At 59.8% G+C, this 14,772-nt stretch overlaps 3 protein-coding genes across 3 annotated transcripts in view; 1 reads left to right on the top strand and 2 right to left on the bottom strand.

Moving 5' to 3' along the window:
• The window catches only part of PTSG_09051 (uncharacterized protein), a gene marked incomplete at both ends in the record, with an annotated part of 8,525 nt that extends 1,776 nt beyond the window's left edge, over window positions 1-6,749 (top strand). The window contains 2 exons of the mRNA XM_004989794.1: window positions 294-6,504; window positions 6,544-6,749. Coding sequence (XP_004989851.1) covers window positions 294-6,504; window positions 6,544-6,749 — 6,417 coding nt within the window. The remainder of the gene's footprint in view (window positions 1-293; window positions 6,505-6,543) is intronic.
• A 356-nt stretch (window positions 6,750-7,105) lies between these two features.
• PTSG_09050 (diaminopimelate epimerase) lies at window positions 7,106-9,056 on the bottom strand. The gene is made up of 2 exons (XM_004989793.1): window positions 8,876-9,056; window positions 7,106-8,573 (listed from the first exon to the last, which is right to left on the bottom strand). The coding sequence occupies exon 2, from the start codon at window positions 8,564-8,566 to the stop codon at window positions 7,178-7,180; it is 1,389 nt and encodes a 462-aa protein (XP_004989850.1). The 5' UTR covers window positions 8,567-8,573; window positions 8,876-9,056; the 3' UTR covers window positions 7,106-7,177.
• A 531-nt stretch (window positions 9,057-9,587) lies between these two features.
• On the bottom strand, window positions 9,588-14,700 carry PTSG_12828 (uncharacterized protein; the record flags this gene model as incomplete). The annotated part of the gene is made up of 4 exons (XM_004989792.1): window positions 9,588-10,741; window positions 10,863-13,835; window positions 14,070-14,277; window positions 14,431-14,700. The coding sequence occupies 4 exons, from the start codon at window positions 14,698-14,700 to the stop codon at window positions 9,588-9,590; spliced, it is 4,605 nt and encodes a 1,534-aa protein (XP_004989849.1).
• Between the last annotated feature and the right edge of the window lie 72 nt (window positions 14,701-14,772).

Raw genomic sequence — 14,772 nt, 5'->3', positions numbered from 1 at the left:
ACAACAACAACGACGACGACGACGACAACAATGACAACAACAACAACAATGACAACAACAACAACAACAACAACAACAACAACAACAACAACAACAACAACAACAACCACAACAACAACAACAACAACAACAACAACAACAACAACAACAACAACAACAACAACAACAACAACAACGACGACGACGACGACGACGACGACAACAACAACAACAACGACAACAATGATGACAACGACGACGCAATCGATCCCGATGCAGCGCTTGCCACCTTGAAGAGTCACTTCACACCGGAGGCGATCCTTGACGAGGACTTCATGCGCATGCTGTGTGACGTCCTGGAGACGGTGCGCCGCGCTGACGTGCCGACGGTATCCGCGCTCGTGCAGAACGGGTTCTTGCTCTCCGTGCCGAGTCTCCTGCTTGTGCACTCGGACAAGCAGCTGGACGCGTTTGTCACCACGATCATCACCACCGTGCTGCAGAAGCCACAGTTGACGGCGCTGCTTGGGCCAAAACACAGCCGCGCTGCGTTTGACACTGGCATGGAGCTGATACGCCGCCGCGACGACTTGTACCAGCGTGCACTGGCGAGCCTGATGATGGCGTGGGCGCTCAAGACGCTGCTTGAGGACGAGGACTGCGACGAAACGCTCATCGCCAAGGTGCAGAAGAGCAAGTGCGTGCTGCACCTGCTGGACGCCCTGGGCAGCTTCCACCGCAACCTCACGTTCCAGACGACGTGTGCGCGAGGGGTGCGGCTGCTGCTGCGGCTCAACATCATGTTCCGGCTGCAGGTTGCCCAGCACCCTGGGGGCATTGGCAGTGTCATGGAGGTGTTGCGGCGGCGCCACCACGCGCGCGAGCTGCTGCCCATCCTGTACTCGCTGCTGGACCAGCTCGACGTGCCGGACCTGCGCCTGGGCATCAAGGCGATGGACATGTCGACTGCGTCGCAGGTGATCAGCGCCATGGTGCTGCACAAGGACGCGCGCGACGTGCAGCGGTTTGGGTGCGGCCTGCTGGTGCACTTGCTGCACGCGTCCAGCGTGGACGGCATGGCGGACATGATTTACAGCGGGGGTGGCGTTGGGCTGGGCCTTGACGCCGTGCGGCGGTTCAAGGATGACGTGCACGTGGTGACGTCTGGCCTTGCGCTGGTGGCTGGCTTGCTTCAGCAGCTTGAGGACGACGTCGCTGTGGTGGAGGAGGTGCTGCAGGCCGGGGGCGCACCACTCACTGTCACTGCAATGGCAGCACACCTGGACCCGCGCGACGACAGCGACGAATTTGTGCAGGAGATTGGGTGCGAGGTTCTCACGTTCCTCACAGAGGCCGGCGACGAGCACTGCCTGCACGTGGTGGAGTGCGGCGGGCTGTGTGCTCTGCTGGACGCGGTGGAGACGTTTCCCGACAGCAGCAAGATCCTGCGTGCGGCCATTCCGGCGCTGAGGAACGTCTCATACCTGCCCGGCTGCGTGGCTGACATGTGCAAGCACGCGGTGGTGCCGCGGGCACGGGAGATGCTGTGGGAGTCCTCAAACGAGGACAGGCTGCTGGCGGCACTGGACCTGCTTTCCAACGTGTGGCACCACGACATGGACGTGCCGACGCTTGACGATGTCAAGGCGCTCGTGTTTGTGCTTCGGCACGTGATGAACAATCACACGAGCGTGCACCGCCGCGCGTGTCAGATGGCTGCCACCCTGCTGTCGAAGCGGCCGGGCGTGGCGCCGCTGCCTGTGGCCACGGAGCTGGCGGAGGCGCTGATTGGGCTGCTGTGCTTGAGAGAGGCTGAGGCCGTGGTGATCAGCGAGGCGTGCTCAGCCCTGTGGGTTCTCCTTGACCAGCGGCCCTCCGTCTTGGAAGCCGTGGTGGACAGCGCTGCCGCCAGCGCTGCTGCCACCGCCAACAACAGAACCAACAGCAACAGCAACAACAACAGGAGCAACACTATCAACAACAGGAGCAACACCACCGTCAACAGGAGCAACAACACCAACACCAACAACAACAACAGCAGCAGCAACAGCCGCAGGGGCGGGAGTCGCCGCCAAGCCAACTCCAGCGGCGCTGCAATCGATGATGGCGATGGTGAAGGCCTGCGCGTGCGTGGTGGTGATGATGAGCATGGTGATGATGACAATGACGCAAACACGCCCACAAACGTGTATCGCGCCATGTTGAATGCACTTGAGGTGGACATGCTGAACTTGGATACGCACCTGTACGTGTACCGGCTACTGAGGGCGCTGGTGGCGATCAAAACGCGCGACGCGCACGGGGTTGCGCAGGGTATGCAAGAGGTGGGGCTGATCCCCGTTGTGATGCAGCGGCTCGACTGGTTCATGGACGAGCCAGACCTGGTGACGACGGGCTTGTGCATACTGGTTAACGTGAGCATGCTCAACGAGCAGGCGAAGCTGCAAATTGCGACCAAGCGCGGGCTGGACACGCTGGTCTCGGCCATGTGGCTGCACGCGAACGACCCCGACCTGCAGGCTTCTGCGTGCAAGGTTATGTACACGCTTTCCTCCCACCCAAGGACTGCGCCTCAGCTGTGGGAGACGGGGCTGATTCGCGACGTGCACCGCATAATGACGCTGCACCCGGGAGACAATGACCTGCTGTACGACCCAGCCTCTCTGCTGTTCAACCTGGCCCACACCTCCGGAGCCAACGTCGTGGATGCGATATGGGAGCGGCCGGGCCTTGTGCAGGCGTTTGTTGCGGGGCGACGCTACCAGTGGGCCGCCAGCGACACCGTGACTATGCTGGCGGTGATGCTGAGTACGTTGGCCATGCCAGCGGGAGCGATGTCACTTGTCGAGATGGGGAGGCTGTGGCAGGCGGCGCCATCCTCGGCCGTCCTGCGCCTGATGCACGCCCGCCCCGACGCCGCTCGCTGCAACATTGTCGTGGCTGACGGCCGCACCGTGTCGCTGCTGCACGAGTGCTTCGACGCGTGGGGAGCTGTCATCTGCGCAAAAGACCCTGTGTATGCCATGGAGCAGTTCAACATTGTGTTGTCGAGCGAGGAGGCGAGCCAGCTCCTGGTCGAGGCCGTGTGCGAGGCCATCGTGATGATGGCTGCGACAGCCCAGATTACGCTTGAATCGCGGGTGCGAGCTGTGGTGGAAGAGCTGGTGCGGTCTGTGGCAAAACGGCTGGCGCGGCACATGGCCACAGAGAGCACGGCTCTCGCTGCCTGCGCAGCCACACTCTCCCTGGCGAAGCTGGAGCTGCGCATGTGGACGGACCTTGCCCAGCGCACCCCAGCCAACGGAGGTGTAGGCGACGGCAGCTTCGAAGGAGGAGGGGGCAGCGATGGCGATGATGAAATGCTGAAGCTGACAGGACAGCTCAACGAGTCTGTACAACAGCAAGGGCAGCAACAGCAAGGGCAGCAACAGCAAGGGCAGCAACAGCAACAGCAAGGGCAGCAACAGCAACAGCAAGGGCAGAGGCGGCAAGATCAGCAACAACAAGAGCTCGGTCGTTCTAACGCCGTTGCGACGACTGCAGCTGATGACGATAATCACGATGCGGGTGATGAAGGTACACTGGGCCTTGATACCGGCAACAGCAGCAGCAACTTGGATGGCACGGCGAAGCAAGACGATGACAACGCAGGTGGACAGCGGAAAGGCGGCAATGATGGCGCCACAGCTGTTCACCACAGCTGTGGCAATTGTTCCACGAAGGAGGGCCGCAAAAGAGAAGCTGATCAGGTGGCAACGAACAGCGCAGGACGTGTGAGGGACGGTGACAGCGTCGGCGACAACGACGGTGACAACGACGACGACGCGGCTGTTGCACTGATGACAACGCTGCCCAAGCTGTCGCGTGACAGCGGGTACACGACACGCACCAGCCTGCTTTCCGAACCCACGCATGAGGTGGAGGAGTTTGAACAGAGCGAGCCGCAGGAGGACGACTCCTTGCCACGGGGCTCCATCTCATGTGGTGGTGGTGAGGGGGCGAAGGAAGATGTGCATGTAATGACAACTGATGCTCCTGAAAGCACACCTGTCAGCAGCGGCGGCGGCAAGGGCAAAGAAGGAGGCGATGAGGAGGCTGCTGTCAACTCCAGCGCGCTCGCTGCCAAGACCACTGCCAGCAGCAGCAGCAGCAGCAGCAGGAGTGCGACAGCCGCCAAATCGACCGTCAACACAACCAGCACCGCCAATGACACCAATTCGACAACGACGACAATGGCCACATCTACGACCATCGCTTCTTCCGCTGCCACCAAGAACAACACCAGTGACACGAACTCGACGACCAACGACAGCAGCAACACAACCACTAACACCAGCAAGAACGGTGAACGTGACCTTGATCCAGACACACTGGCGACCTATGATCGTTTGCTGTCCAACGCGTGCGCTGGCGGAACTGGCGACATGACCCCGGCAAGCGCAGCAGCAACGGCAGTACCCAAGCGGACAGCAAAGTCGGCAGCAAAGGCCGCACGACAGGCTGCGATGCGGGCGTCACGAAAGGCGCCGCGGAAACCTTCACGCAAGGCATCGAAGAGAGGGGCACGGACACCGGCGAAGAAGAAGAAGAAGAAGAAGGCAACACAACAGAAGGCAGCAGAGGCAGCGCCGGCAGCAGCAGCGCGCACGACAAAGCCGAAAGGGGAGGCAGCAGCAGCAGCAGCAGCAACAAAAGGTGCTAAGGTGAAGGCTACCAAAACACAGGCCGCACCTTCTACTTCGTCTTCTTCGTCGTTCCAAGCGACAAAGGCAAGAGCGGCCGCTGCATCGCAGGAGGAATGCACGATTATCTTCCACAGCAGCAGCAACGATGACGACGATGACGACGATGATGATAGGGCCGAGGCTGATGCCGCGATTGTTGCAAGGCATGGCGCCCTTCTAGAGCGCGCGTGCACCGATGCCAGGCAGGCCACCACCGCCGCTGCACCCCCGTCCTCGACAACAGCATCATCTAGGGGCGCAGATTTTGATGAGCGCACAATCATCTTTCACAGCAGTACCGACACCAGCGATGAGGACTGTGGCACCTATGACGTCAGCGAAGTGGAGAGGATTGAAGGCCATGCCAGCCGCGACAGCACCAACAACAGCGGCAGCAACAGCCGGCGAGGTGGTGGCAACGAGCTAGTAGACCCAGAGGAGCTTGCACACTACGACCGGCTCGTGGAAGGCGCGTGTCAGGGCAATCGTGCCGCACCCGCATCGGCAAGCACCGATGTAGCCACAGCAAACACAGACGCAGGAACAGCAGCGGGTACATCGACGACAAGGGTGCCACAACGCGAAGAGTGCACCATCGTGTTCCACAGCAGCACTGACGACGATGGTGATGATGATGTTGTTCATGGCGGGGATGATGGCGGTGATGATGACGACGATGATGGCCACGATGGTCACGATGATTATGATGATCGTGGCAGGGGTGACTGTGGTGACGGTAGCGGCGGTGATGATGAGAGCAATGACATGGGCGGTGTGGATGGTGCTGAGCAATTTGCGAGCAGCGGCGGGTGTGGCGCACTGCCATTTTCCCTGTCTGGGTTTCCGCTGAGCACGGCCAAGTGGAGCGTGCGTGGGCTGCTTGCGGTCATGGAGGCGCACCCACGGAATGCGGAGCTGCAGCACGTGTGCTGCGCCGCATTCAAGGTGCTGGCGGAGGCAGGGAGCGAGCTGTCTGCCCAAGTCAAGCGCACGGCCGTGGCTCGGGTGCGGGCGATGATGCTGGAGTTTCCGCACAACGACACGCTGTTCCACATCGGCGTAGCCACGCTTGGGCAGATGTCTGCGGTGGACATGGACTACGCGAGCGCAATTGTGGCCGAGGGCTGCGTGGACACGCTGGTTGAGCTTGCCGAGCAGCACATGCAAGACGCGGCAGCGCAGGTGTGCGTGTGCATGATGATGCGCAATTTGCTTTTGTACGACCCGACGCATATGGCCGTGGAGACGCCAGCGGTGCAGTGCCTGATGATGGACGTGATGTTTGCGCACCGGGACAATGTGCGGGTGCAGGAGCCGGTGATGACGCTGCTGGCTACGGCCCCGCCCAGCGACGAATACCACCAGCGGTTGGCTTCTGAGGGCATGATACCGTGGCTGGAAGACGTGCTGTACAAGTTCAGCGGCCACCACCAGCTGACGGGGCCGGCAAACAGCCTCCTGCAACAGCTGAATGCGTATGCGAGCAGCCACCAGGAAGAGGTGCCGCCCCTCTTTCGAGGAACGTTTTCGTTGGACACCATTCCCGAGGTCAGCGAGGACGAGCGCGGGCACAACGGCAGCGGTGATGGTGGTGATGGTGGTGGTGATGGTGGTGGTGATGATGGTGGTGATGGTGGTGATGATGGTGATGATGGTGATGATGGTGATGATGGCGAGCATGGAAGTGATGACGGCGAGTATGGTGGTGGTGATGGTGGTCAGAGTGGCCTGAACCCTGATGACGATCGTCGGTGCGATGAAAAGAGCCCCATCGATGCACGCGATGATGATGAGAATCACAGTGCTGAAAGCGGCGATGACAGCGACAGCAAAGAATGAGGCGAAGAGCACGGGCAGGGGAACTCTGATGGCTTCACTGATGATGATGATGATGATGATGATGATGATGATGATGATGATGATGATGATGATGATGATGATGATGATGATGATGGTGGTGATGGGGTTGTGGATGGTGAAGGTAACGCTGAATGTGACGAGAAGGACGAGGATGGTAAAGGCGATAATCGCGCTCGCGGACAGTGAGGAAGAAGCGGCAGCAAAACAGATTGTGATTGCAGTTATTATGAGTTGTCATTCGTCTAACACGCTTGCTTCCTTTGTACATGCAGTTTAACTGGTCTCACTGATGTGAATAGAAGGTACAACATTCAGAAGTAATGTAACGTGAAGGTGGATGGAAGGGGTGCACGTGAGAAGATTAAGGGAGAGAAAGGAAATGAGGGCAGGGGGGGGGGGGCAAGGAGATGGGAGCGAGCCAGGGAGGGAGATGGACAGCAACACATACTTATTGAAGAGACAGTGAGTGTCACACACATTTGTTACCACGCAAACCACACACACACATAAACACACACACACACACATAAACACACACACTCACATAAACACATAAACACACACATACATACACATAAACACATAAACACACACATGCACGCACGCACACACGGTTAGAGCGTGATGGCCCCCGCAAAGCAGCATGTGGCAGGGCCGGTCATGGTGAGTGGGGCGTGAGGGTGACCTGTCCAGTGGACCGTGAGATCACCACCTCGCATGCTGACTGTGATACCGGCGCTTGCAAGCACGTGACCATGCAGCACAGCCGCAGCTACAGCAGCGCATGCACCCGTCCCGCACGCCAGCGTCTCTCCCGCGCCCCGCTCAAAGATGCGCAGCCGCACATGCGTTGGCGTCAGCACTTGCATAAACTCCACGTTGACTGAGTCGGGAAAGCAAGCGCGCATGCTCTGCAATGCACTTCCAAGTTTGTGCACGTCCACATCGTCCACGCTCGTGTCCAGCAGCACCACCGCGTGCGGGTTGCCCATGTCCACGATCCACACCGGTCGGGGTTGCGGCACTCCAGGTAAGCTCAACTCTCCAGCGGCAACGGCCTCAGCCACTGTACGGCCGCCGCCGCCGTCACCACCATCGCTGCTGCTGCTGCTGCTCAGCTGGAGTGTGGGCTGTTGGCGAGTGATGCGCAGCGTGCAGCCATGTTGAGTGCAGGTGATGTCGCTTCCTTCCAGGACTGCACTTGACAAGACACCGGTGCCCGAGCAGCGGGGGACACCCATGCCCACCTTCACCTGCCACGTGTGTCCAAAAGGTGGTGGGGGCAGTGACAAGGATGCAAGAACTGTCGGCGATGACTGACGCTGGTGGTCATGTGGCGTATACGCGTCAGCGTTGCCTGGCTGCAGAAGCGTGTCGTGGCTGCGCTGTGCTTCTTCGTGTTGCACCTGATGCTTGTTCACGATCTCCATGTCAAGCAAGGTGCCCTGAAGCGTCCTGACGCGAATCCTGGGCTCGGACCACAACCCCAGGTGTTTCACAAACGCAGCCACGCAGCGTGCGCCATTGCCGCACTGGAACACCTCGCCGCCGTCTGCGTTGAAGATGCGATAGACGAGTGGTGTGCACTGGGCGGTGTTGGAACTTGAGCCCGTGCTGCTCCGCGGCGGCGTATCCTTGTCGTCTATGTCTTCCACACGCCTTGCACCCTCTGCGTCATCAACACGCTTTGCACCTTCTACGCATTCCACGTCTATTGCATTCTCTGCACTGTCTGTGCTTGTTGAGGTCCTGGTGGACGTGCTGGCTGCTGGTGATAGTGGTGCCGTCGCTGATGCCTGCACAAGAAGCAGCTGATCGAAGCCGACGCCAAATCGCCGATCTGCGAGCCGCTTGAGCGTCCCGTGGTCGGGATCCAGCAACCGGTGAACGACCTCGTGTGGCTGGCGCACGCCGTCCACCACCACAAAGTCGTTCCCAAGCCCTTGCATCTTCCAGAACCGCAACACCAGCGGCGGTGGTGGTGGTGGTGGTGGTGGTGGCATGGCACTCCTTTTGTGTTGGTCACGGAAGTTGAATGCAAAAGAAGTGTAAGTGCTTGCGGGGATATTTTCGCTTGACATTTCAGGTTCATATCTTGTGTCATCCACTCGCACTCATCATACGCACTGACACACACACAGACACACTCACACAGACTCACACACACACACACACACTCACACATACACTCACACACACACATTCACACACACTCACACACACACACACACTCACTCACACAGACTCACACACACACACACACATTCACGCACACATACACATACAAACTCACACACACACATGCCGCTCACCTTTGGGTTTTTACGAAGCTGACCGTAGTAGATCAGCAGGTACCCAACAACCTGTAAAACGGGGGAAGGGAGGGGGTGGGATCAAAGAGAAAAAAACAAGGAAGAAGGGGATAGTAGGGGTGCTTCACATGCGAGCCACACGTGCGAGCTGGTGTGTCGTGTGTGTTGTGTGAGTGTTAGGGGAGGGGGGGGGGTATGTGAGTGGGAGTGGGGTGAGAGCTCGAGGAGGTGAGGAGAGAAAGAAAGGAGCGCGGTCGTCTGTTCTCTGCTGTCGACAATCGTTGGCAACAGCAACCTCGAAAAATCGCAAGTTTGGAAGATTTGTGAAAACCTTCAACAAAATTCGGCAAGATCTCGACGATGATGAACGCGTGCATGCCTTCCCCATCTTTGAGCGCCGGGAGCAGTGTAAGATTTCAGCGAGTTTTCCCCAATAAAAACCACACACACACACACACACACACACACACACAAGCACACATTCACACACACACAGGCACACACACAAGCACTCACACACACACCTGTGTCCAGCCAGCATGCAGGCACAAGCTGCAGCATGTGCGTGCTGAAGGACTTTGCCCGGTGCACGCCGCTTTCCCCTCGTCCTCGTTCGCCTCCCGGCTTCTCTTCTCTTGGTTGCCCCGCCCCAATCGCTCGACGTGTGAACATGTGCTGTGTCGGCGATTACTCCTCCCTCCCCCGTGCGCGGCTAAGGAGCTGGCACCGGTGCAAGCTGGATGTCGTTCCGGTACAGCCACAGCAACAGAATGTTGCGGGCTGCGTTGGCGTCGCGGCCGGCGACATATCTGCAGCTGTCGTGGGGGCATGCGAACACATCGTCAGCGCCGAGGCTGTGGTGCAGCCGCCCGCAGCGGCCGCAGGTCTTCGACGTCCACGCCTCATCGCAGATCACAACCGTGCACCCAGGCTCCCTCTCCGCGCGGTCCAACAACAGCTGCCTGAAGCGGTGGTGTGCCCAGACGCCCATGGAGCGAGCCGTGTCGCGGCCAAACGGGCGACCGGACCGGCGGATCATCCGGCTGGTGCCGAAGCGCGGCAGCAGCACGACGCGGAACGACATCACAAGATAATTGGCGACGACTCGATGAAGGTGGTCCACGCGGTTCCTCACCACGCGCAGCTGCTGCCGGTGCCGCCGTCGCGCGGCTGCCACGTCGCCTTCGCCCCGGGCTTCGCCCTCCTGCACCGCTACTTCCAGGAGGTCGGCATCAGCACGGATGTCATCGGCGTTCCTGAGAAGCATGCGCAGCTCCTCGATGGCGTCATGCGCGATGGACACGGTCCCAGACGCCGTCCACAGCGTGAATGGCACGCGGACGCCTGGGTCAATGGACACAACACCGCCACGTCTCTCGCGCAGGAGAGCGTTGCGCTCCTTCATGCGCAGGAGTCGCCGCCGCTTTCGCAGCCGCCGCCGCCAGTCCAGGTGCGCCGCATGTCGCTCTCGTGCTGCCTGAAACTCTGCCTCTGCTTCCTGTGTCTGCTTGTCTATCGCCTTGGCCCGTCTCAGCCTCACCCACCGCCTGCGCGCCTCCCTCGCCTCCGCTTGCAACCGCCGTGCCACCTCGCCCATCTTCCGCTCCCTCACACGTGCCTTCTCCTCCAACGCCTGCATGGCCATGTCCCCGCCGCCATGTTCCTCGCACTTTGCACGTGCCTCTTCCTCCTCCTCCACCTCTTGCAGGCCGTCGTCGCACCCTGCCAGCACAGGTCTCTCAACCTGGAGCAAGCTTTGCCCGAGCGTTCCCACGTCATCAGGTGCTCCTCGGGTGAAGTTGGAGGCCACACATATGTGGTACCTCCCCGACGCATCCAATGTGAACCTTGCCTGACCGCGAAAGTCTTTCGCAGCGTGTAGCGGCTCTGCTACACGGAGCTTGTCCACGCACATCACCGCAACATGCCCCTCGTTGCTTGAGATTCACGGCATCCACGGGGATGGTGTTGCGCGCTGCCTGCCTACTCATGTGGAACTTGAATGTGTCGTTCTCCTCCTGCCGCTGCTGTTGTGTCTTCAGGGCCGTGTGAAACTCCAGGATGCTCCCGGTCCATGAGGACACCGCCATGCCCTTCTTCGTCATTAACCATGTGCTCCTGTGGACGTCCGCTATCTTCCTGGCGTAAGCATCGGTGAGGGTACAGTCGCGAATTTCCTGTACTTGTCGCTGCTCGAGGTCTGCCACCTCCCGCTGTTGGTGCTTCTCTAGCGCTTCCTGCTTGGCTGCGTGCTCCTCTGCGAGCGCCTCCTGCTTGGCTGCGTGCTCCTCTGCGAGCGCCTCCTGCTTGGCCGCGTGCTCCTCTGCGAGCGCCTCCTGCTTGGCCGCGTGCTCCTCTGCGAGCGCCTCCTGCTTGGCCGCGTGCTCCTCTGCGAGTGCCTCCTGCTTGGCCGCGTGCTCCTCTGCGAGTGCCTCCTGCTTGGCCGCGTGCTCCTCTGCGAGTGCCTCCTTCCGGCTCTTGGCAGCCCTTCTGCAGGCCTGAAACTCCTGTAGCTCATTCAGAAGCATTGTTTTCAGGGCCTGCAGCGCGTGCAGGAAGTGGCGGTGCTTCGTGTCAGCCACCACCTGCTTGTCCTTCAGGCTGCGCGCGGCCCTGTCATGCTCCACTGGATCGAGGAGGTCGTCCACCACCTCCTGTACCTCGTCTCGCTCGCGCACCGCTGCCTGTAACTCATCATTCAACTTGCGCAGCTGTAGCAACGACGCCCTGGCCTTTGCGAGGTCTGGCAGTGGTGGTAGTGGTGGCAGTGGTGGCAGTGGTGGTGAGCTTTGTGTCTGCCCCGACTGGGGTGCCTTTTGCTTCTGTGTCTGCTTCTGCTGCTGCTTCTGATGTTGTGGCTGTGGTTTGCTCTGTGACGTCTGGCGACAGCTGCGCTTGTCATGGCCCGATTGGCGACACACAGTGCACCTGCGCGGCTTGCTCTTTGCCTTCTTTGTCGCAGGGCCAGGGGCATCGTCACTTGGCGCGTCGTCGTCCTGGTGGTCGCCATCCAATTCGTCATCGCCAAGGTCACCGGCGCCATCGACCTGCGGCAGCTGCAAGGGCGGAAGCATCTTTGCTTTCTTCGACGGCTGCTGCTGGTGTTGTGTGCAGGCTGTGGTTGAGCCCGTTGGACTGGTATCCTGGCCGCAATCGCCCGAGCACGCCTTGTCGTCCCCCTGGCTTTGCAACCGCAGCAGCAACAACACTGCGGGAGATACCGGTGAGGAGCCCGGTCTCTTGCTTTGCTTCTTGGGTGGTGGTGGTGGTTGCTTTGGCACTGCGTGTGCCTGTCGATGTGCTGACGCCACAGGCTGGTGCGTGCTTGGCTTCTTGGGTGGTGGTGGTGGTGGTGGTTGCTTTGGCACTGCGTGTGCCTGTCGATGTGCTGACGCCACAGGCTGGTGCGTGCTTGGCTTCTTGGGTGGTGGTGGTGGTGGTGGTTGCTTTGGCGCTGCGTGTGCCTGTCGATGTGCTGACGCCGCAGGCTGGTGCGTGCTTGGCTTCTTGGGTGGTGGCGGTGGTGGCTGCAGAAGTCGCTCAAACTCCTCTTTTAGTTGCTGCTGACGCTGTGCTGCCTCGTCCTGCTGCGTGTATGCCTGCTTCAGGTCCTCATCCGTTAGGGCAGCGAGCTGATTCAGGCGCATCAGCACCCGTACGCCGTCCCGCCTCGCATAGGCTCCGTCATACGCTGCTCCTGCGTTGTGATCATCAACCGCTGCATTGTATGCTTCTGTTGCTGCTGCAAAGTAGGTGTTGAGCCATTGACGTTGAACCCTGGAAGGGTATATTCGCACCTTCCTTGATCGCTGGTGCGTGCTTGGCTTCTTTGGTGGTGGTGACTGTGGTGCTGCGTGTGACTGTGGATGCGCTGACGCCGCAGGCTGCTGATGTTGTTGTTGCTGCTGCTGCTGCTGTTGTTGTTGTTGTTGTTGTTGTTGTTGTTGTTGTTGTTGTTGTTGTTGTTGTTGTTGTTGTTGTTGTTGTTCTTGTTGTTGTTCTTGTTGTTGTTCTTGTTGTTGTTCTTGTTGTTGTTCTTGTTGTTGTTCTTGTTGTTGTTCTTGTTGCTTCTGCTTCGCGGCCTGCTGCTTCGCCCGTTTCTCGGCCTTCTCCTTTGCCTTCTTCTCCTGACGCTTCTTGTGGGCGGCAATGATTTTGTCTGACAGACAAGGCGCCGTCGTGTCGTGGCCATGGGGCACGACACTGACAAGCCCCCACTGGTGCTGCAGCTGCACGGGTGTCTCGGCCTTGGCCTGGGGGGTTGCTGGTGACGCGGGCTCTGGTATAACTGCAGCTGTATCCGCGTGCCAGAAGAACGAGCGGGCATCATCCCCGCCGTCCACACTTGCGGTATCCTTCTTCTTCGTGTTCTTCTTCTTCTTTTTCGTGTCCTCCTTCTTCTTCTTTCTGCCCGTCACGTGCGTCTCCGCCCTCTGCTTCTTCTGCTCCTTCGTCTGCGCTCGGGTCTGAACCTGCTTGCCTGCCTCGCGCTCTTGCACGCGCTGGGGGACACGGGGGGACTCTTGGGCAAGCTGCATGCTTGTGTGGATCTGCTTGCTGATTCGCCTGAAGACCCGCTTGCCTGTCCGCCTGCTCGTGTTCTTCATCACCCTGACTCGCCCTGGGATGCAGTGTTGGTGTGGGTCGTTGTCCTGGTTCAGGGGCGGCCGTAGGGTGGTGAAGTTGTCCGGCATCGGCGCCAGCATCTGCTCCCGGCCGTCGAGGTGCACCGGTCCGCAGAAGAAGGCGACGGCACTGGCGATGAAGTCGCCGTCTGCCCGGATGTGCCGGTCGACAGCAGCTACCGCGGGCCAGAACCCCAGCCGGTTGGCTGTGGCTGCGGCTGTGGCTGCGGTGGTTGTGGTGTCAGCTGTGTCAGCGTCGGTGGTGTCGGCTGTGGCTGTGGCGGTGGTGTCGGCGGTGGTGTCGGCGGTGGCAGCAGCGGTGGTGTCGGCTGTGGCTGTATCGGTGGTGGTGTCGGTGGTGGTGGTGGTGGTGGTGGTGGCTGTGGCTGTATCGGTGGTGGTGTCAGCTGCGCCCGCTTCCGTGCAACACCTGCAGTTGTGCTTGTTGATGAGAATGCGACACTTGCTCTTTGTTGATACCCAGTGACCACACCATAAACATTGCTGATGTGACTATGTGTGTGGATTGAGGCACAGTTTGCAAATCAGGTGCTGGGATATGAACTAACCGGCGCGTTTGAAGACGTCGCAGCCCGCCAAGATCGCCACGATGCCATCTGCCATGCAAAGCTTGTGACGCTTGCGAATGCAGACGCCACGAAGCCTCACGCGACCCGCCTTGCGCTGCAGTGTGTGGCGGAATACGATGATGCCATCCCCTGCGTCGTGCAGCAGCATGTCACTGTCTGACGAGGGGAACAGCGCGACGTGTATCTCCTGCACGTACGTGTGTGTGTGTGTGTGTGCATGAATGTGAGTGGCGTGAGGGTGTGTCAACATGCTTTTCATCTGTGTGTGCATGTGCGGCGTGTGTGGGTGCTGCGTTGGTGCGAGTGCAGCCTCGCTGAAGCTTGTTTGTGCACGTCTCACCTTGCGACGGAGCATTGCTGCTAGCTGGTGGTCGGCCTCGCCCGGTGCGGTTGTGAACTCGGCGCTGGTCTTCTGCTCGATGGCGGCGCGCAGCTGTCTCACCAAGCAGCTTGGGGTTCCCGAGTCCCGCAGCTTGTACGCCGTCGGGGTCTCGTCGACGATGATGACGCGCCGGAACATCTTGGTGAGAGTCTGGACGTGTCGCACGATTCGGCCGGTGATTCGGGCACAGCACGCCTGGCTCAGCTGGTTGCATGCTGGATTCTGCATATGCTGCCGTAGTGATGTCCTGTCACGCCTCCACAGAAACCTGTGGATGACGCCATGGAGCTCGACGCCGCA

The sequence above is a fragment of the Salpingoeca rosetta genome (assembly GCF_000188695.1).
Source record: "Salpingoeca rosetta unplaced genomic scaffold supercont1.27, whole genome shotgun sequence".
In the NCBI taxonomy this organism is placed as follows: Eukaryota; class Choanoflagellata; order Craspedida; family Salpingoecidae; genus Salpingoeca; species Salpingoeca rosetta.
The sequence above is the reverse complement of the archived record's forward strand: the minus strand, read 5'-3'. Positions and strand labels throughout refer to the sequence as shown.